Genomic DNA, 21,621 nt, shown 5'->3' with positions numbered 1-21,621 from the left:
CAGCTGCCCCGGTTGCCTCTGAGCCCGTGGCGGCGGTGAGACAGAGGTCCCGGCAGCCAGCCTGCCATGCCGGAGCACCTTGCCCAAGGATTGCCAAGCTCTACCCGTGTGCCTCTCTGGAGAGGACTGAGCCTCTACTGCCCAGCGAGTTCAGCAACGAAGAGTGGAGCCCATCTCTCTCCCTGGGGGCTGACAGTCCTGGGACACTGAGCAGCATCACGGTAAGGATGAGCTCCCTGTCAGCTTTGGGGTGGTGAGTCCCCAGAGTGCCAAGGTGCCCTGCCCCCCTTGGGCATTGACAGGTGCCCTCGTGCCCTTCATGACAACACAGACCTCAGGCACTCTGCCCCCACCGATCTGTCCCCCAGCCAGGCATGGCCATTAGCCTGGGGATGATCGTCTGCAGAGCCTCAGCCCAGTCCTCCCACATCTCACCGGGGAGAACCCACGGGGAAGCAGCGCCCGGCCCCACGCCAGCCCCTTGTACCTGTGGGAAGAGGGAGCAACGTGTCCCAGGGGAAAGTTGGCCCGTGGTCACCCTATGCCGGCTTTTACCCTCACCTGCACCCACTGGTTGCCCACGGGTGCCATCCTGGGCAAAGGCCACTGTGGACGGGGCACAGCCATGGGACAGAGTTCCCGGCCGGACTCCCCTCGACCCAGCCGGGCGCTGGGTGCCCGGCGCTGCCGGTGCCGGTACCGGGAGCCGCCGGTGCCGGGCGCTGCCGGCGGAGGCGGAGCGCGGCCGATCCCTCCCCCGGGCAGTGCCCCGGGCCCGCCCCGCGCGGTCCGGGAGGAGCTGCGGCCGCCGCGGGCACCGGCAGCGGCACCGGCACCGGGACGGCGCGGAGCGGAGCGGCGGCAGCAGCGGCGGCACCATGGCCTCCGAGAGCGAGGCGCAGCGGGCGCTGCAGTATGAGCAGACCTTGGTGAGTACCGGGGGCACCGGGCGGACACCGGGGTAGCCCAGGATGCGACAGGGCGCGATGGAGCACCCGGGGGTTTTGGGGGTCTGGAGGTGCTGCCCTGCTCAGGGCGGCAGAACTCCGCGGTGCCCTGTTTGGGGTCCTGTATCCTGTTTGGGGTGTCACTCCCAGTCCCCCCGGCTGTGAAGGAGCCCAGCTGAGCCCCCACTCCCAGGGCAGGACTTCTGCACACACCTCACCACCCCCTGCCAAAAACCCTCCTCACTGGGAAGGGATGCCCACCCTGTGGGGGTCCCAGAGGCGCCAGCCGGGCACGCTCCTCTCCCCCGTACGGCATGTCCCCGGCCCTCTGCCCCCGAGATAACGTATCTCCCCCACCCGCAACCTTAGCCCCATGTTTACAACTCCTTTTCCTCCGAGGCCTCCCCACTGGCACCAGTGTGTCCCGTTGTCCTGGGGTGTCCTCCTTCCCCGCTGTGTCCCCAGTGACTCCACTGCTCTCCACTGCCCACGGCCCCCAGACATCACGGGCAAAGGTGCTTTTCCCTGGCCTCTACTTGGGACGGTGCCCAAGGCGGACAGTACTTTGCCCTGGCAAAGGCATGCGGACAGACAGGGCCAGGGAGGTGTGCAGGGAAGCAGGGACTGTGTGGCCACAGAGTTGTCGTGCCCACGGCTGCCCAAGAGAGTCTGAACAGGTTGCTGTGTGCGGGGCAGGCCCTGCTGAGCCTTACCCACCCAGCATGGGCGCACGGGGCAGCGTCGGGGCACTGCTGCTCTGTATACCCTCTGCATTGCCTTCCCCAGCACCCAAACCCTTCTTCTGGCGGTGCCCCTCAGTGCTCACCCCAAGCCGCCCCTGCCCCGGCGCTGTCAGGTGGCTGCAGGACACCAGCTGGCCATGGGAACCGCGGCTGTGCCGTCATCTCCACGACCTTATTGACCCCACGGTTCTTCCCGGCAGGGCTGAGTCAGGGAGCAGTCGGGGGCAGGAACAGGGGCGAGCTGTGGCGGTGCCTCTCCCCGCCGCCGGCTCCGGACGGCCCCCCTGGGCAGCCTGGTCACGGTGGCTGAGCAGAGAGGCCACCCCAGCCGGGCACTGCGGGGCGGAGGAGCCTGCGGGCAGCGCGTGAGGGGAGAGGCACGCTGGGCTGGCATCAGGACAGCCGTGCTCGGCATCAGCAGACTTTGCCCTCCTTTTCTTTGGGCAGGGTAGCACCCATGGCCTGAGTGCTCCATGGTGCCCATCCCCACGGCCTCTGGGCTCAGTGAGGCTCATGAAAGCACCTGGGGCTTGTGGGTGAGGCTGGGTGCGGGCTCCCGTCCCATAGCCTCACACCTGAGTTGTGGGAGCTGCCTCGGCACGTGCTGGGCAGGAGGAGTGCCCAGCCCTCCCCAGTGCATCTGAGCCACCACCTGCTCCTGCCAGCACCTGCCAGGAGGGTCAGGATGCAGCTGGAGCCTGGCATGGGCTGGTCTGAGCTGGGCAGCCTGGAGACAGCTCCTGCCTGTGCCCACAGCCAAGCCATCACAGCCAGGCTGCAGGGTTGTGCCCAGCCATGCCCAAAGGTCTCTGTCCCTACCACATGCCCTTCCCCTCCCCAGATTTCACCAGCCCTGGGATGCCATGGATCTTAGGGCCCCAGACCTAAAGGTCTCCCCAGGCATCCCACCCTGGGGTCCCCATGCTGGGCAGGTGTCTGTGGGAACCCTTGGCATGCTGAGGGTGCCAGGGTGCACATCAGCCCCAGTGTCCCCCACATGCCAGGCTGTCATGGCAGGGAGCAAAAGGCCCCGTGGGGGGGATTAAGCTTGACAAACTGCCCTTGTTCATTGCAGAGCCTCTCAGGGTGATTAGAGCCCGGCTAAGACGGGTAGCGTGACACACACCCCCTGGCCTCTGCCTGCCCACTGCCAGCCCAGAGGACCCCCCACTCCCTTGCCTTTAAATATCTCCCCTAGGGGAAATTTGGGGAGAAAGGTTGGCCGGCATCAGCCATGAGGAGGTGGGCACCACTGCCAAGCAAGCTCAGTGCTATGGGACAGGCTGGCACGGGGACACGGCAGCACCAGATGCCAGTGCCCGCCCCAGGCGCAGCATCGCCCGGGCACAGCAGGCACCATGGGCTGGCAGTGCCCAAGGGGCTGTGGCACAGCCGGTGCCTGCAGTGCAGGAGCCCAGGACCAACACAGCAGCCTTGGCCCGTGCCCGTGTCCCCGAGTGCCCCCCGCCAGCCCCCCCTGTGCCCGCTCCCTGCCCGCCCGGCACTGTGATTGTTCAGCTGCTTCACGGCAGAGGCCGGAGTCCCGGGGCTGTTTGTGTTTCAAAAGGCCTTTGTGGAAAAATAACCGAAGCGGAGGAGGAGGAGGAGGAGGAAGGAGAGAGCCCACCACTGGCCCTCACAGCCATGCCAGGGCTGTGGGCACAGTAGCTGTGGCTGCTCAGCACTGGGCACCCATGGGGGTCCCACATCCCTCCTGTGGGGCTGTGGCATGGGGTGGGCATGGGGTGGCAGGTGGCAGTGGGGTGGCACAGCCCCTTTGCTCATACTCCTGTTGTTGCAAGTGGGGCCAGCTGCAAAGTGAAGCAGAGGGGGGGCAAATCCCACCACCCCCAACCAGGCTGGAACCTCTGGCACTGGGCATCCCACCGTGTGCCCCAACACCTGGCGGGGCAGTGTGGCAGCCCCTGGCACAGCCCCAAGAGGTAGACACAGAGGTGGTTTGGGGAGCACTCAGCCTGGGGCTGATCTTATCTTGGTTTGGGCTGGCCATGGGTCAGCAGTGGGGCCAGGCAGGCAAGTGCTTGGCAGGGTGACAGCACTCCTGGGGTGACGGCCCATTTCATCTTCCAGAGCAAACAAGCTTTTTTCAAAGGGAGCCTTTGAAAGCAAGACCCCGTGCAGGGCCGGGGTCCTCCTCTGTCAGCCAATGCTGGATTTGGCCCCTCAAGGTGGCCATGCCCTTCCCCCCAGCTCTTTTCCACAGGGCAAGGAGCCACTGAGCCCATGCTGAGCAGGAGTTTGGGGGAAAATCCGTGCCAGGATAGGGTCAGCAGTGGAAATTAGTTCACCCTCCTCTCCCTGCTTACATCCCCACCCTCCCTCCCGCTGCTGGGCACAACCTGGGTATTAGACAGCAGAGAATCCACCCGGCGCCGCTCTGGCTGCTTTCTGCTCTCTACCAAAGGGACCTGGGCAGGAGCGCTGCCCCGTGAGAAGTGCACCTTCATGCCGTCCCCACAGGGAGTTGTCATGTGCCAGCAGGCCAGGGGGCTGCGAACAGGACCCGAGCATCCAGGGTGGGCACTGCTGCCAGCAGCCAGGGCTGGGCTGCCCACGTGCCCAGCGCGGTGCCCACCCGTGGCGTTGCCCCTCGGCCGGGCGCCGGCACGGGCCGTGCCGGGGAGGAGGGCGGCTGCGCCCCGGCTGGGCAGCCACGCGCTGCGCTGGCACGGCACGGCGGGTGGGCACGGCATCAGCATGGGGCTCACGTTGTCCCGACGTGGGAGCCTGGCAGGGCCCCCACGGCCCTGAAGCCTCCCTTTGTGCCGGGCCAACCTCTGGCGCTTGGCATTCAGGTCGTGCGGGGGGAGTGAGACGGAAACCAAGCAACCGAGTCCTTGGCAGTGCCCGCCAGCGCGGGACAAATGCCCCCGGCTCAGTGGGGAAGACAGGCACAAAGAGCTCCTGGCCAGCACAAGGGGCACTGCCAGGGCCACCCCCTGCCAGGGCCAGGCCACGTGCCGCAGCCAGGCAGGAGGCACCCGAGGAAAGGGGGTGATTCCTATGTGGGCACAGAGCCACTCGCACCCCTTTGATCCCTAACCCCCTCGTCACAGCCCAGGGACCGCCCTGGGCCTGATGTTGTGCCCCCTCCTCCTGGAACTGGGGGTACATCCTGTCCCTCTCTGTCCTCCTGCCTCTCTGCTGCCAGCTGAGACCAGCCAGCTCGTGTCACCTGTGGCCTGCCAAGGCAGCTTTTGGGGGGGTATCCCAGCCCTCATTGCTCTTAGCAATGTCGGGGTGTGGTGCCTGCAGAGTGCCGGCACAACCCCAATACTAGCCCTCAGAGAGTCTCCTGGCCAAGCTGGCCACGGTCCCATCACTGGAGGCCCTTCCCCACCCTCCACCAGCACAGTCCGGTGCCTGGGGCACCTGGGCAGGGCCGGAGACTGGTACTGACGTTTCAGCTGCCTGCTTTGGGCACGTGAGCAAAACAATCACTATCGATCCACACTCACCTTATCTGCCTGGCTCCTTCCCACGCCCCGAGGGCAGCCGGGCACTCCCACAGGCACCTCCACCCCTTTGCTTTGGCCTGCCTCACGTGGCAGGCCATGCCAGCATGCCCACTGCTCCCCTGACTCAGTTTCCCCACTCGGGTGCAGGAGCTGGGGTACCAGCTGCCCTGACACCCCTGCCTACTCCTTTTTCCCCAGATGTATGGGCGTTACACGCAGGACTTGGGCACCTTTGCCAAGGATGAGGCGGCCCGGCTGCGGCTGCAGGAGGGGGACACCCCCCGACCCCGCCGCCCCTCCGAGCTGCTGGAGTACACCCAGGGCCGCTGTGCCCCCTGTCGTGGTAAGGGTCATCGGGATATGGACATGGGTGGGCACAGCCCCACGGCGGCACAGTCTGGACACGGCTGCCCACCCCACCACGGCGGTGTGGGTAGAGTTTCTCTGGCTGTCATGGGACACCGGCGCCGAGGACAATGCCACCTGCCCGCCGGGCAGCAGAGACACAATGGCCCGAAATAGCCAGGCACACTGCAGGGCCTGGGGGCCCCCAGCCCCTCTAGCTGGGGCCATGCCAGGGAGGCTGTGCTGCTGGGAGGTGCATGCCCGGCGGTGCCGTGTGTGACTGTGCACAGTCAGCTGGCTGTAACAGCTGGACACAGAGGTGCTCCTGCACCAGACGGTACCAGCGGTGCTGGGTCAGTGCTGCTGGTTGTGAGCATTTATGTTGCTGTCAGCCTGGCTCTGCCACCTCAGTGTGCCCATCCCTGGGGCACCCAGCCCTGAATCCGCCCTTGTGTCCACAGTCTGCGCCTTGCAGTGCCAGCGGTTCCTCATCTCCAAGGTGGGCGAGGACTGGGTCTTCCTCATACTGCTGGGGTTGGTCATGGCACTGGTCAGCTGGGCCATGGATTTCGCCATCGCCACGTGTCTTCAAGGTAAGCAGGTACCAGTGGGTTCCTGGGACCGTGGCAGGGCTGGGAGTGGCCATGCCATAGGGCCATGCCATGTGCCTTGCCACCCACCGCCCATCTGACCGGCTCTTCCCACAGCTCAGAAGTGGATGTACGGCGGCCTGGACACCAACGTGCTGCTGCAGTACATGGCTTGGGTCACCTACCCCACTGTGCTCATCACCTTCTCAGCTGGCTTCACCCAGATCCTTGCCCCCCAGGCCGTGGGTAGGGCATCAGGGGGCTGCCTGCACCCTAAACAGGGTGTCCACTCCCTGGGGCTGTGCCTTGGGAGCTGCCTGGGTGTCTTCCTGGAGGTCCTGGGGGTCTTTCTAGGGACATGGGCTGGTCTTCAGAGGATCTCCTGGGGACTAGGATTTGGATATCATCCTGAGCTGTGGGGTTGGGGGTCTTCTAAGGCCTATGAGAGAGGTCTTCAGAGAGTGTCCTGTGAGTTAAGGGGTGGATGTCCTCCTGGGCTATGAGGCTAGCAGGCTTGGGGGTCTTCCTAGGGCTAAGAGCTGATCTTCAGAGGGTCTCCTGGGGGCTATGAGATTGGAGTCCCTGTGGGGCTATGGGTTGAGCTGTGCCTACATAATCATGGGGCTGTTCCTGATTACTGTGGGAAGTGGCGTCTCTGGGATCTCCCTGTGGCAGTGGGGTGTGGCAGAGCATCAAGGATTACCCCCCAGAACCATGGGGCAGTGTCCCCCCTTCATGACTGTTGGTCAAGGCCATCCCCATGTCACCAGGCTCAGGGATCCCCGAGATGAAGACCATCCTGCGGGGCGTTGTGCTGAAGGAGTACCTCACCCTCAAGACCTTTGTGGCCAAGGTGATCGGACTGACATGTGCCCTGGGCAGCGGCATGCCCCTGGGCAAGGAGGTGAGGGCAGTGCCTGGGGCAGGGTGAGCAGGGGCCAGGGAGTGAGGCTGAGGGCAATATCCTCAGTCCCCCTGTTGTCCTCTCAGGGTCCCTTCGTCCACATTGCCAGCATGTGTGCAGCCCTGCTCAGCCGCTTCCTCTCCCTCTTTGGGGGCTTCTATGAGGTGAGCAAGGCAGGCTGGCCCCAGGAGGATCAACCTGTGCCCACCAGCAGGTTTGGCAGTACCTGGGACTGGGGGGACAGTGCCCACTCACTCCTGTCTTCCTCACAGAATGAGGCAAGAAACATTGAAATGCTGGCAGCTGCCTGCGCCGTCGGTGTTGGCTGCTGCTTCGCCGCCCCCATCGGAGGTAGGGTCACCCGGGGCCCCCCCACACCCCCTGCACCTCCCGCCCAGGCAGCAGGGTCCACCTGGCGAGGCAAGCAGGACCCCCAGGACAGCTGGCCTGGGAGAGGGCAGTGCTGCTCAGCAGGGAGGAGCAAGGGAGGAGCAGGCACCATCGTCCCAGATGCATAACGTCTGCTCTTGTCCTCTCCCCTGCCGCCCTGCGCTCCAGGGAGCTCCCCACTCCAGTCCCGCTGAGCCCTGCCCGTAGGTTGGTGATGTGTCTGACTCTTTCCTTGCCCTTTGCCTGCTGCCCCATTTGTCTGTCTGTCCATCCATGTGCGCCTCACTCCATCCCAGTGCCACCCTTCATGTCGCTGCCCACATGCCTGTGCTACCCTCTCGCTCATGCAGACTCGTGCTTGGCCCACTGTGCCGTGTCCACTGTGCCCAGCTGGGACCAGCCACGTGCTTTGCCAGGGAAGCCCTCAAACTGCCCCGTAGTGTGTCCATGGGGCCCCCCATGGGCTGTGCACGAGTGTGGACTCAGGGTGGGAAGCATGCCAGGCACCGGGGCCCTGCCTAGGTTTCTCCACCTCCCTTGTGCACTTCCCCCCAATGCCAGGCGTCCTCTTCAGCATCGAGGTCACCTCCACTTTCTTTGCCGTCCGCAACTACTGGCGCGGCTTCTTCGCTGCCACCTTCAGCGCCTTCATCTTCCGTGTCCTTGCCGTCTGGAACAAGGATGAAGGTACCTCAGGCAGGGTGAGGGCACAGGGGTCGCCTGCCCAGCCCTACTGACCCCCACCATCCCCCAGAGACAATCACGGCACTGTTCAAAACCCGCTTCCGCCTCGACTTCCCCTTCGACCTGCAGGAGCTGCCTGCCTTTGCCGTCATCGGGTGAGTGCGGCCATCCCAGCACCCATCCTATGGCCCCAGGGGTGGCAGCGGCAGCGCTGGTGGTGCTGGTGGTGGCAGCAGGACACCTCTCCCCTTGGCTCTGCCCAGGATCGCCAGCGGCTTCGGGGGTGCACTCTTCGTCTACCTCAACCGCAAGATCGTGCAGTTCATGCGCCGCCAGAAGACCATCAACCGCTTCCTCATGAAGAAGTAGGTGCCCAGCAGTCCCCAGCAGCAGGATGGTGGAGCTGGGGCTATACCAAAATCACCCCCTGCCCTGTGCCACCCTGCCAGGCGCCTGCTCTTCCCTGCCCTGGTGACGCTGATCATCTCCACGCTGACCTTCCCGCCCGGCTTTGGACAGTTCATGGCTGGCCAGGTACCTGCCATGGGGTGACACACAGGTCCCCACCCAAGGGCCACCACAAGCCCCAGCTGATCCCTGCCCATCACCAGCTCACCCAGAAGGACACCCTGGTGACACTCTTTGACAACCAGACGTGGGCCAAGCAGGGGCTCAGTGATGAATTCGAATACTTGGGCATTCTGGAGGCCTGGCACCATCCCCGCTCCAACATCTTCATCACACTTGTTGTCTTCATACTCATGAAGGTGGGTGCCTACTGACCCTGTCACCCCCAAGGTACCACCAGGAGCTTATGGAGAGGATTTCTTGGATGCCACCAGGGAGATGCCAGATTGTTGCCAGAAAGGTGGCACCAGAAGGCATTGGGTGGCTGCTTCGAGAGTCCACCAATGTGTTTGCTGGGTGGTGCTGGCATGCCATCAAAGAGATCTTGGCTAGGAGCCACCAAGGTGCCACCAGGGAGGTGCTGGCTGCTTGCTCCTAGGTGCCACCAGGGAGGTGCTGGCCAGATGCCACCAAGTACCACCAGGGAGGAGCTGGCAGGGTGCCCCTGGGAGGAGCCCATGCCCCATGGCAGGGTGTGGTGCCCACGTGCTGCTCTACAGCACCTAGATGAGGGTCACAGCAGGGACAGGAGGCAGGGCTGGGTCCGGGAGGGCAACTAATGGGTGTCTGCCCTGCAGTTCTGGATGTCAGCCTTGGCCACTACCATCCCAGTGCCATGTGGAGCCTTCATGCCCGTCTTCGTCATTGGTGAGTCCCTGTACCCTGTGTGGGCACAGAGGGAGGAGGAAGCCACCTCGCAGCCCACACTGGGCACCTGTGGGTGCCTCCAGGTGTCCCTTTCCCTGGCAGCATCAGGCAGAGGAGAGGGCGTGAGGCTGGGCCGGGTGCCAGGAGAGCCCTGTGCCCGATCCCAGCCCGTCTCTTTGGGCAGGGGCAGCCTTTGGGCGCCTGGTGGGGGAGAGCATGGCAGCCTGGTTCCCTGACGGCATCCACGCAGATAACAACATCTATCGCATCGTGCCGGGGGGCTACGCCGTGGTGGGTAAGCACTGAGCTGGAATGAGGACACCATGGTGGGCATGATTTGGAGATACTGCCCCACAGCTGAGGTGATGATCCCCAGAACTGGGAGTGATGCCACCACTGGGGATGGTCCCAAGGGCTCCGGATGTGGTGGATGCCTTAGATGGGGGAACCCAGGGTGGGGACATAGCCTGGTGGGCGATAGCTGACAGCCCCCCTCCCTGTGTCTCCTGGGGGTGGCCGCAGGGGCGGCCGCACTGTCGGGTGCTGTCACCCACACGGTGTCCACGGCCGTCATCGTCTTCGAGCTGACGGGGCAGATCTCGCACATCCTGCCTGTCATGATCGCTGTCATCCTGGCCAATGCTGTGGCCCAGAGCCTCCAGCCCTCCCTCTACGACAGCATCATCCGCATCAAGAAGCTTCCCTATCTCCCTGAGCTGGGCTGGGGCCACCACGAGTGAGTTTGTGTCCCTTGCCCCAGCCCCAAACCCCTCACTAAGCACAAGGGGAGGGGATGGCATCACTCTGAGGCCACTGCTCCCCTTCCTGGGCAGGAAGTACAATGTGCGGGTGGAGGACATCATGGTGCGGGATATCCGCTACGTCACCCTCAGCTGCAAGTACCGGGACCTGCAGCAGGTCCTGCACAGCACCAAGATGAAGAACCTGCCACTGGTGGAGTCAGCTGGTGAGACACAGAAGGGGCTCTGCCGGCATCCACAGCAGCCGTGGAGTGTGCCAGGATGGGGGGGTGGATGGCAGAGGGAATATCAGGAGCCAACGTGGCCCCTTGCTGTGTCTGGCAGAGTCCATGATCCTACTGGGCTCCATCGAGCGGACTCAGGTGGGTGCCCTGCTCAACAACCAGCTCAGTCCCCACCGCCGACTCCTGACCTTGCGGCAGAAGGTGCTGTCCGAGGATGGGCACCGGCTCTCTGATTCCAGCATCCGCTTCCAGGTGAGGGATGCAACTATCCTGGGGTTAGGGATGCCCGGTCAAGGTGCCCCCCACCATCACCCTACCACCCTATACCCCTACAGATCAACACAGAGACCTCCTCGGGCTCCCCTGCCCGCCCCGCACTCCGCAAGCCCCTGAAGCCGGCGCTGAAGCGGGTGCCGAGCAGCCCGGCTGACAGCCCCCCAGGTGAGTCTGCATGTGGCCCTCCTGGCCCCCCTCTGTCCCCCCCACTGACACCGCCTCTCCACCCACAGCTGGCACCGCTGACCACACTGGCATCGCCCTCAAGAGCCTCTTCTGTGCCAACACCTCCGCAGAGCCCACTGAGGTGAGAGCCTGGCCCTGCACATCCCTTCCCATCCCTGCCTGGCCTTGCCTGGCCCTGCCCAGCCCTGCCTGGCCTTGCCTGGTCCCTCCCAGCCCTGCCCAGCTCTGCCCTTTCTTATCACATCCCTTTCCATCCCTTTCCATCATTTTCTATCCCATCCCACCCCATCCCGTTCCTACCCATGCCATGCCATGCCATGCCATGCCATCCAATCCAATCCCATCCCATCCCATCCCATCAGATCCCGTCCCATCCCATCCCATCCCACCCCATCCCATCCCATCCCATCCCATCCCATCCCATCCCATTCCTGCCCATATCTCCTCATCCCATCCCATCCCATCCCATCCCATCTCATTCCTGCCCATATCTCCTCATCCCATCCCATCCCATCCCATCCCAACCCCTAACCTCCGTCTCTCCCATGGGCCAGGCCCAGGCCGCAGCCTATCCCAAGGCCAAACGCGTCCGCCTTTCCATTGTGGTAAGCTGCAGCCAATCGCAGCCTGGGCACAGCTCCTCCCAGCCAATCAGAGCCTGGCAGGAGTTCTCTCAACCAATCAGAGGCCTGGCAAGATTGTGCTTGGCCAATCACGTTGGGCCTATGTCCGTGCAGTTCATTTTGGATGATTACGATTCCATCCAGCCGATCCTGGTGTGCACCACCCCTGTCCCAAACCTTCCCAGGAACTGGGACACAGAGCCTCCCAGCAATCACAGCCACGGGATCTGCCCCACTTTGCTCAGCCAATCATGGCACACCTTGCATTCTCTCCACCAATCACAAGCTTGACTTGTCCAACTGTGGCCAATCAGGGTGTGACCAATGTCCTGTCAACCAATCATGTTACTTGACCTGCCCATGTCCTGCCTGTACCCTGCCTGCTCCCCGCCCATGTCCTGCCTGCACGTGCTGCCTACACCCTTGCCATTCCCTGCCTGTTCCCTGCCTGCATGTGCTGCCTACACCCTTGCCGTTCCCTGCCTGTACCCTGCCTGCATCCTGCCTGTGTCCTGCGTGCAGCCGGTGTGCGGATGCACCGCCTGCCTCCCTCAGGGCTGCTCCAACACACCTCTCTTGCAGGAGGAGATGATTCTGGGTGACAAGATGACCCCAGCAGAGGTGAGGGGTTGGGCAGAGACAGGCAGGACCCTCCTTCTCAGAGGGATCCCAGACATCCCAAAGGGGAGCCAGAGCATGAGGTGGGCATGGGGAGGTAGAGGGGGGATAACGCAGATTTCTCCATAAGACTGGGTGTAGGGAGGATGGGGGGGCCCTTGCTGGCACCTGTGGGGAGGCCGTACCCCTCACCCTGCCCAATGGTACCTCCCCAGATACTGGAGTGGGAAGAACAGCAGCTGGACCAGTTGGTGGACTTCAGCAGTGCCAAGATTGACCCCGCACCCTTCCAGCTGGTGGAGCACACCTCGCTGCACAAGGTGCGCCCACACCCCACCCCAGACCCCCACCCGCAACCCTCAGACCCCCAACTCAGCCCCCTCTTCCTGCAGACCCACACCATCTTCTCTCTGTTGGGCCTGGACCACGCATTTGTCACCAGCATTGGGCGGCTGGTGGGCATGGTGTCCCTCAAGGAGGTGAGCAGGGGGCAGGGAGCCTGGAGGGGCACAGAGTGGCACCTGGAGCTGTTTGCCCATGGGTTTGGGGTCCCCGCAGCTGCGCAAGGCCATCGAGGGCTCACTGACAGGCAAGGGGGTGAAGGTGCGCCCGCCGCTCGCCAGCTTCCGTGACAGCACCGCCAGCACCACCGAGGCCGACACCACCGCCCTGCACCAGCTCTGGGACCGCCACCAGCACCACCACATGCCCCGCGAGGCTGGTCCTGGGGGCGACGATGATGACAACACCCCCAAGGGCCAGTGAGACCCTTGAGATCCACCCCCCCATGTCCCCAGAAGCCACAGGGGCCCTCTGGCAGGTGCCGGGGGATGCCCACCCTGAGCCCACTGATGCCAGGCTCAGCACAGGAATGGGCACCCTCAATCCAGTGCCGCTGCCCCCTCCCTGTTCCAGGGACCAACCGAATGCCCTCCAGCCAGCCCCTGCTCCCCAACTACCTGCCAGCTCTTGGGGCTTCCCACTTCGCTACCTCTTCGCTACCCCCCCAGCCCCTGGTGCCCCCCAGAATGGCCACTGTCCTCTCACCCTCCATGGGCACCACAATGTCCCTGCTCAGGGTGGCATAGGGGGAGAAAGGGGCATCAGGTTGGGGTGTCCAGGGGGACATGGGTGGGCACTGCCCCCTGTGCTCAGCACCTCATGGCTGGGAACAGGGGGTCCCTGCTGCCTCTCTGCCGTGCACATCTCCCCATGTAAATACAGAGATTTTTATATTAATTTAATAAAAGGACTTTATAAACAGAGCTGGAGCACTGAGGGGCTGGAGGTGGAGAGGGGCACAGGCTGTGGGCACCATCTGAGCTTCACCACAGTGCTGGGGTTGGCATCACTCAGGGCAAGGAGCCTTTTGTCACCCAGTGTCACTCACAGCGTGGCCTCACTGCGGTACAGCAGCTGTGGGGGCTGCCCAGGGCCGGCACTGGCGCGGCGCCGGGCAGTGATGACCAACGTGCCAGTCTCGGTGAGGGTGCAGCTCACCGACAGCGGGTCCGTGTCCTCAGGCAGCTGGCACTTGTGGGTGAAGGTGTCACAGACGGTGCCATCCTCAGCCACCTGCGGGGAGGCAGCACCGGTGCAGTGGGACACAATGGGGCATGGTGGGTACACAGCACATTCCCAGTTACCCCAGTGCTTCTAATGGGGTAACTCCCAGTCACCCTGGCTCCAGCAGGGAGTTCAACAGGGAAGATCCCAGTGACTCAGGGGCAATTCCTAGTTACCCCATTGCCAGCAGGAAGCAGGCCCCAGCTGCCTAAGTCTTGGCTTGTGGGGTAAATTCCAGCTACTCCAGTGCCAGCAGGGACCGTTCCCAATTGCCACCTCCAGCAGAGAATGCAATGGAGCAGGAATTCCCAGTTGTCGCATTCTCAGTGAGGACAGTTCCCAGTTACCCCAGTACAGGAGAGGTGCAGTAGGGCAGGAGTTACCTGTTGTCCCATCGCTGGGGCACAGCTCCCATTTACCCCAGTGTCAGCAACAGCTGTTCCCAGTTACCACCCCGTCCCCGCCACCCACAGGAGGGGGTGCCATGGGACAGGACCCCCATGGCCGGAGGGAATGCTGCCCCCTCAGGTGCCTCACCTTTTCTGCCTGGATGGCGACATGGCAGTTGGAGGTGGTCACCACAATGTCAGGGGGCTCAAACTGGCTGACGTCGGCCACCACTTGGTAGGTGTCACCCTGGGCACGCACCCAGGTGCCCAGGCTGCAGGGGTACATGGCACCTGGGGACTCTGTGGGCATTGGAGGGCTGCTGGGCATGGGGCCACAATGCCCAGGGTCTGGGGCACTGCAGGGTGTGGGAGAGTCTGGTGACACTGGGGGAGGGAGGGCTGGGGGTAGCAGGTGGCAGTGGGAGTTTGGGGATATTGAAGGTGCTGGGGGATTGCAGGGGGAACTGGGGGTCCCAGGCGTATGGGGGTACTGGAGGCCTGGAGGGGTACTGGGTGGTCTGGAGGCACCTGAGGGCACTGGGAGATTCCAGGGGCACTGGACAGCGTGAGGACAGCAGGGGAATTGAACAGGAGGGTGAAGACACTGGGGATGACCAGGAAAGCCTGGGGGAGTGGGCTGGGGGAGATGGGGACACTGGAGTTACTGGGGGTGTACAAGAAAGTGGGGGTCTAGCAGGTGACATCAAAGGGTGTGGGGCACAGGGGAGCTGAGGACATAAGGGCAGCCTGGATGGCCTGGGTTGGGGAGGAAAAGCTATGGGGGGGTTCTGAGGACAAAAGGAGGATCAAAAGGGTCTGGAGAAGGGGGAGGAGGCAGCACAGTGGTCCTGGGGACAGCAGGGACACTGGGGTTACTGGGGACTTACAGGGGGAACACAAAAGCACTTGGGGAGTAAGAGCTGCAAGACAGTCCAAAGAGCCATAGGGCACCTGGGGGGCAGTCAGGGTTCCCCCCTGAGCCCCCCCAACCTGTGCAGAGAGGAGGGTCCCAGGCTGTCGCCAGGCACAGGTCTGCTAGTAAACCCTTGGGGAGACCATCCCCAGGGTAGCAGAGCCCCCCCCACCCTCCATGCCCTGTACCTGGGTACCCAAACGCCTCATGTGCCCGTGCCCCAAAGGGTCCATGCCGCCGGTCACCCTCGAAGCGGGGTTTGCCGTGCCCCTGCCCGTAGGCGCTGAGGAGCTCAGCGCGGTACGTGGAGGCTGAGCTGCGCGCTGCCATGGCGCCTGCTGCCCGCGCCCCCCGGGGCCCTGCCGTGGGGAGGGTCCAGCCGCCCGCCAGCCACCACCGCCAGATGCCCATAATTAGGCACCCTGTCCGTAGGAATGCGAGATAAGGGACGAGGCCTCCGTCACCCCGTGGGGCCGCGGAGGGGGATGCATCCCTGCCACCGCTGGCCTGCCACCTCCTTGCCCCCCACCTGCAAGAAGAGGCGGCCGGCGCAGCGCTCGCACAATTTACTTTATTCAAGACCTGGCAGGACGGAGGAGGGGGTGCCACGGTGTGGGCACCCCACGGATACTCCATAGGTACCGCCACAGCGGGGCGGGGGGCTCAGGCAGCTCCCACAGATATGCACATGCGTGCACATGCCCATGCGCTCCCAGGTGTGCACATGCACACACACACAGAGCAAAGCCCCCACCCATCCACGGGCACCCCGCACCCCCAGCCCAGCCCGGTACCGTGGGGAGCATCCGCTGCCCCCGGGAGGGAGGGGTGGCGGGTGGCAGGGAGCCATCAGCATGGTGTCGGGCCTGCTGGCCCTGGCAGCCCCTCGGTGATGCAGGGACAGGAGGGGCCAGCCCCACACCGGGCACCCCGTGGCAGGGAGGGAGAACAGGAGCTGTGTCTGGCGGGGGGTTGATAGGGGTGCTGGGGGTGCAGGGGAGCAGGGGTGCAGAGGGTGCTAGGGGGCACCCCGGGGTGCGGGGACAAGGGACAGTGGCTGGGCTGGGTGAGGAGCAGCATGCAGGGGGAGAGTGGCCCACGAGAACACGTGCCATGCAGGAAAGGGCGTGCAAGCATTGGCAAAAACTGGCATTCCTCCCCCAAACGACGTGCCTGGAACCCCTCACATGGGCTTGGGGGGTCCCCGAGGGGGGGTGCCACCCCCAGCCAGGACAGGGGGGGATGGTCGCCCTTCATGTAGGCACTTGGTTCCCTGCTAGGGGTGAGTGACTTGTCGACAGGGACATCAGTCCTGCTTCCTACCCCCTCTCTCCACCCTGCATTGCCTCATAGCAGACTTGGGGCCCCTGGCTGGGCTGAGCCCCATGCTGCAGGGCTGGCTTGGGGCTGCTCTCCTGGTGGCCCAAAGCCCCCAGCCTGGCAGCCTGTGCCCACCTGGCCCTGCAGTCTTCCCGTGCCAGCCCCATGCATGTACAAAAGGGTAGGAAGTCCCAGCACCGCAGCACACCCACAGCACCCCTGGCACCCCCACAGCTCCCCTCCAGCAGCTCCATGCTCCAAGGCAGCAGTTCACAGTTTTAAACACGGTCCAATAAAAGTTGGCCAGGGAGAGAGGAGAAAAGCCCTTCCCACACCCAAAACCCCCACCACCACCCTGGCTCGGGGTGGTAGAGGCACCACGGGATACTTGGAGAGTTTCAGCCATGCCATTGTGGGGGAGGGAACTGTGCCCAAAAGGGGAGCCCAGGGTGGTTTGGGGAAGAACATGCGAACAACCAGCCCCAATTATTTAGTCTTGTCAGTTTTTGGGGGCACATCTGGACATCAGGGCAGGGGACAGACCCCCCCCAAGCCCTTCCCTGCACCCCTTCCCTGCTCTCATGCAAAAATCCAGGAGGGCAACGATGTGGCCAAGCAGGGCCGGGGCATGGTGGGGGCACACTGGCTGGGGGGGCTGCAGTGGCCCCCTGAACCCCTCCTGCGCCCGGATAGCGAGGGGGAGCAGTGGCAGGGCCTGTCCCTCACCCAGCGTGGGGTCTGGCCAGAGGGCTTCGGCAGGGGACCTGGACCCCCACCAGGAGAGGCAGGGCACCCCAGGAGGCATCAGGGCTCTTCGGCCTCCTCCTCCTCCTCCAGCGATGCCACCCCGGAGGAGGCGACGTCAGAGATTTTCCGGCGGAGTGGGAAGTCCTTGCTCAGCACCACCTCGTCCTCCGTGGGCGAGAGACAGGCTTCGGCGTAGGACACGGAGTAGAGGGAGTCCTGGCACCGGAGCCGTGTCAGGCCCCGCAAGGCACTTTGGCTGGCTGGGGGCGGCAGCTTGGGCAGCAGCAGGTCCTCACCCCCCAGGGAGCCCAGCAGTTTGGCAGTGAGTTCGGAGGGCGACACCATCTCCAGGCTGCAGAGGCTGGAGCAGAGAGTCTCAGGGGAGAGGGTGTGCGAGGAGTCGCTCTCGGGCTCGCAGGAGCCGTGCCGCACGCCCAGCTGGCACAGGTGGCCCTGCAGCAGGTCTCGCAGCAGCGCGCTGGCGGGCATCGTGCCTGTCAGCTCTGTGGGAAACCAGGATGTCTGGGTCAGTCCAGGGCTGAGGGCACCAGGGATGTCAGCTGCCCCCTGCCCTGTGTCCTGCAGGTTGGGAGCAGTCCCATGCCTGCTTTGCACACAAATTGCTGCATGCAGGGCACTGGTAACCATCAAAGGAAAAGCAAAACACTCTCTGGCACCACAGAGGTGTTGCATTTAAGGGTTTCCCCATCCCTGGCTCAGGCACTGTTTGCCACGGTGCCAGGCAGGGCCACTGCCTGTATGGAGCTGGCCAGGCTGGGCAATGTGCCAGCCAACGGGCATCCCATTCCTTTACCCCTCAGTAGTGGGACACCCACACCAGTAGTGGCACAACTTGCCCACTCCCCACAGCACCTACCGGTGGGCTGGGAGCTCTCTGTGGAGGGCATGAAGTCCTCATCGTAGGACTCGTCATTGGAGTCGTCCCCATCCACTGAGGACCAGGCTCGCAGCTTGGCCTCAGCGATGGCAAACTGCTCCGCCACACCTGGCACAGGACAGGCACGGGTCAAACGCATGCAGGGAGGTGCCCCCAAAATCCCACTGCCCTGGCACCTCTCTGCCCATAGTGCCATGGTATGGATGGATGAATGGACAGATGGATGCATGGGGACAGCCCATCCCACCGCCCCTGCCCTGAGCCGCAGTGGGGACCATGCCCACCAGCTGTGCCTGTGGTGCCTACCAGCAGCGAATCGCGCCTCCTGCTCGCCCTCGCTCAGGTGGCAGTAGGAGCTGAAGGCGCTCTCCAGGGCAGAAGGTGACTCCACTGGCTTACACCAGCCCTTCCACTCGATGAGGTGAGCAACACGGCCCTGTGCCATGGCCGTCGGCTTCGTCACGTGCTCCTTCACCACCTGTGAGATGCCTATGGGATGTGCCCCAACGTCAGCATGTGCCAGGGCACCCCAAGTCCCCAACACAGGGCCCATAACCCTGAGATCCAGCACTCCCTGCCTCCAGTCCACAGGACCTGGCACCCCCATGCCCTCCTCTTGGATGCCACCAGTGACCCCTTGGGCTCCCCTCCAACTCCAGACAGGTGACCTCCAGGCTCTCCCCAGAGGCCCAGACTCCTCAGCTCAGGAGAGCCCCCTTTCCCAGATGAGCCCCTGGGTGAGCAGTTACCGTGCAGTGAGGAGCGGGCCAGGGCAGCGATCTCCTGGATGGTCAGCGCGCGCCGTGACTTGGGCAGCATCTCGACAGTGTCCTCAACATTGACCTGCCAGAGTGGGCAGTGTGGTCACAGCCTGGGTACCATTCCCCTTCTGGGAGCCCCATGCTCCAGGAGGGGGCTTGTCCTGCTTGGTTCCCACCCCGGGGACCATTACAGGCATCCGTGTGTGCAGAGGGATGGTCACAGCAGGGCACCTGTGCCTGTGTGCACACTCCCACAGTGTCAGCACACCCGTACGCTGACACTGTGCACACACCTGCACATGCCTCCTCAGGTAACCACATCTACACACACACAGGCACTCAGACACGCAAACTGACCATAAGCACACACCTGCACACTCACACCTGAACTCACTGTACACACACGTGCACCTGCACGCTTGTGTGCACTCACATGTGTACGGGCCCCGTGCTACTTGGTGTCGCACACACGTGTGTGCCCTCCCCAGCTCGGGCACGCACACATGCACGTGCAAGACCACCACAGCCTGGCTCCCCAGCACCCACTCCCTGGCAGCACACACCATGCCAGGACACCCTGCTGTATGTCCCCATTGCTATCCCAGCCATGCCAGGCCCAGAGCCCATGGCCACGGGGGAAGCAATGTGGGATTTGGAGGCGCGCAACAAATTGCATTGCCATGGCAACAAGGCACCGTGGACTGATTTCTCCCAGGATACAGCCCGGCTCATGGCTGACGTCAGAGCAGCCCTGAGCCACTGCGAGCTGGCAGGGCCATGGCCAGAACGGGTGCCCCGCCATGGGGTACCGGCACACGGACACCTCAGCCGGGCACGGCCAGGCTCAGTGGTACCTGGAAGAAGTCTTGGCTGTCGAAGGAGGCCTGGCGCACCAGCCGGGGCAGCGGGCGGGAAACACTCAGGGGTGACAGTGCCTTCACCTCCTTCCACTCCACACACAGCGTTGTGTCCACGGCCACTGCAGGAAGAGCCGAGGCCAACCTCAGCACCTCCGCTTCTCCAGCAGCCCTCTCAGTCCCCCAGCCACTGACCCCATGGTAGCGGCTTCTTGTCCAGTCTGAGACCAGACACAACTCGTTGCTGCAGCACTGGTGACTCACGCCCGGGCAACTCTTCCGCCTGTGTCAGCAGTAACGCACGTCCCCAGCCTGGCACTGGGGACCAGGCACCCATCCCAGCTTGGCAGCTGCTGTGGGAGGGGTGGGGGCAGCTGGACCAGGCCAGACTGGGCCAGGTGCTGGGTGTGTGGAGGGAGGCAGCACTGGGCCATGCTTGCAGGGGGCTGCTGCTCCTCCGCTATGTCCAAAATCCCCCTCTCCAAGGAGGAGGTCAGGAGGGAAAGGAGCAAGAAGGGATAGGGTCAATAAAAGCACCTACACCCATCCTTCACCACAACAGCTTGACCTCCTGGCACTGACACTTCAAACAGATGGATGCCCACACCCTCAGGCACTGACTCCCAAGCACTGGGGATCTCCTGTCAATGCAGTTCCCAGGAAAGGTCAGTCCCAAAGGGGCCAAGACAGGGGATCCCTCAGGAGCCTCATTTCCCCTGCACCAAGGTGGGCACGGCTGACGTAAACCAGCTGTGAGGTGGGATACAGGGGAGCTCATAAGTGCTGCCTCCCACCCATATCTAAGGGTACACCCTGCCTCCTTGGGAAATTGCAGAGAGGATCGCCCCCACTCCCAGCTGTGGGCAGGGGCACCCTGTGGTGACATCCTAGCAACAACACCCCCAGGGCCCCTCCGGCACGTCTGCAACACTCTCAACACTGTCCTAGCCCCCACCAACCCAGCCGCCAGAACACCTTCGGATCACAGCCCCCGTCCCTCCTGCAGCACCCCCAGGACATCTGCAGCACCCCCGCTGCACCCCACACACTGCAGCAAACCCCTACCTCCAATAGTCCCCTGAACAACTCCATCTCTCTCATAGCTAACCCATAACCTCTCAGGACTCTGACCGGCACAACACTCCCTTCCCAGCCCCTTTGCACCCCCATCCCCCAGCTGCCCCCGAGCTGCAGGCCAACTGCTCCAATCCCCCCAGCCTCTACACGTCCGCACCCCCCCCCATATTTCCCTGCACTCCCTGGGCCACCCAGCTGCTCCAGAGCAGCACCCCCAGCTCCCAAACCCCCACCCATCTATAGCCCCCATCACCCTATACGTAGCCAAGTCCTCCAGAGCCCTCAAGCTCTCTGTATACACAACACACTTAGATACCCCAATTCTGAGTACCCCCCCACCTCCGTGACTCCCTATACCCCGCAGCCCTCACAGCCTCCTAAATCCCCATACACCACCAGTCCATCCCCCGGATCCCCCTCAGCTCCCTGCTCTCCACCTTCCCCTATCCCCCAGCGTCCATAGCCCCCCACACCCCTATCGTATCACCTCCAACCCCTCGGCCGCCCCCAGCAGCCCCTGCACGGTCCCCTCCCCATACTCAAGTTCCCCTAACACCCTCCGTACCCTAGGACCCCCTATTCCCCCAAGTCCCCGGTCCCATGCCGGTGTCGCTCACCCACCGATGGTGGTTTTGGAGCCGATGCAGCCCATGCTCCCGGGGGGGCCCCGGTGCGGGCACTACCGCCGGCTCCGCGCCGCCCACATCGCCCCCCGGCCGCATGGGCGGCCCCGGACAGCGCCCGCGCCCCGCCGGAGCCGCTGCCGAGCCGGGCCGGGCCGCGGTACCGAAGCCCCGAGCGGAACCGGAGCCCCGAGCGGTGCCTGCGCCGGGCCGGGAGCAGCACGTCCAGAGACGTCACTGCTGGGGGAGGAAGAGGAGGGAGAGGGGGAGGCGGGAAGAAGAGGAGGAAGAAAAGGAGGAGAATGTGCGGGAGGAAGGCTGAGAAAGAGAAGACGGAGGGGATGAAGGATGAGGGAAAGGGAGGAAGGGGAGAACGGGGGAAAGGGAGGCCGGGAGGAAGAGGAGGAAGGGGAGGTGAGGAGAGA

General features: G+C 63.9%; 3 protein-coding genes across 12 annotated transcripts; 1 reads left to right on the top strand and 2 right to left on the bottom strand.

Moving 5' to 3' along the window:
• The first annotated feature begins 265 nt into the window (after positions 1-265).
• Positions 266-13,310, top strand: CLCN2 (chloride voltage-gated channel 2). Of its 7 annotated transcripts, XM_032119888.1 has the most exons (24): positions 270-929; positions 5,368-5,512; positions 5,976-6,107; positions 6,222-6,350; positions 6,875-7,008; positions 7,095-7,172; positions 7,281-7,359; positions 7,960-8,085; positions 8,153-8,237; positions 8,346-8,447; positions 8,532-8,616; positions 8,694-8,849; positions 9,288-9,357; positions 9,542-9,652; positions 9,880-10,093; positions 10,191-10,324; positions 10,443-10,594; positions 10,678-10,783; positions 10,852-10,925; positions 11,359-11,409; positions 12,010-12,048; positions 12,261-12,365; positions 12,438-12,524; positions 12,604-13,310. In XM_032119888.1, exons 1-24 carry the CDS (start codon positions 375-377, stop codon positions 12,808-12,810), a joined length of 3,156 nt encoding a protein of 1,051 aa, XP_031975779.1. In that variant the 5' UTR covers positions 270-374; the 3' UTR covers positions 12,811-13,310. The 7 variants fall into 7 exon arrangements, 4 of the variants coding, with proteins under 4 accessions (XP_031975782.1, XP_031975779.1, XP_031975780.1 ...); XM_032119891.1 differs by lacking the exon at positions 8,532-8,616 and having other exon boundaries at positions 266-929; positions 8,212-8,237; positions 8,655-8,849; XM_032119889.1 differs by lacking the exon at positions 11,359-11,409 and having other exon boundaries at positions 12,604-12,810.
• On the bottom strand, positions 13,271-15,571 carry LOC116448875 (heat shock protein beta-7-like). Its single transcript, XM_032119897.1, has 3 exons — positions 15,102-15,571; positions 14,149-14,300; positions 13,271-13,620 (listed from the first exon to the last, which is right to left on the bottom strand). The coding sequence occupies exons 1-3, from the start codon at positions 15,547-15,549 to the stop codon at positions 13,432-13,434; spliced, it is 789 nt and encodes a 262-aa protein (XP_031975788.1). The 5' UTR covers positions 15,550-15,571; the 3' UTR covers positions 13,271-13,431.
• FAM131A (family with sequence similarity 131 member A) lies at positions 15,471-21,533 on the bottom strand. 4 transcript variants are annotated; one of them, XM_032119895.1, is made up of 6 exons: positions 21,191-21,533; positions 19,494-19,618; positions 18,628-18,721; positions 18,185-18,367; positions 17,858-17,986; positions 15,471-17,483 (listed from the first exon to the last, which is right to left on the bottom strand). In XM_032119895.1, exons 3-6 carry the CDS (start codon positions 18,695-18,697, stop codon positions 17,038-17,040), a joined length of 828 nt encoding a protein of 275 aa, XP_031975786.1. In that variant the 5' UTR covers positions 18,698-18,721; positions 19,494-19,618; positions 21,191-21,533; the 3' UTR covers positions 15,471-17,037. The 4 variants fall into 4 exon arrangements, with proteins under 4 accessions (XP_031975786.1, XP_031975785.1, XP_031975784.1 ...); XM_032119894.1 differs by having other exon boundaries at positions 21,195-21,321; XM_032119893.1 differs by lacking the exon at positions 21,191-21,533 and adding an exon at positions 19,692-20,469.
• Between the last annotated feature and the right edge of the window lie 88 nt (positions 21,534-21,621).

Source organism: Corvus moneduloides, chromosome 10, assembly GCF_009650955.1.
Source record: "Corvus moneduloides isolate bCorMon1 chromosome 10, bCorMon1.pri, whole genome shotgun sequence".
Lineage (NCBI taxonomy): Eukaryota > Metazoa > Chordata > Aves > Passeriformes > Corvidae > Corvus > Corvus moneduloides.
This window is presented reverse-complemented; position numbering and strand designations above follow the sequence as displayed.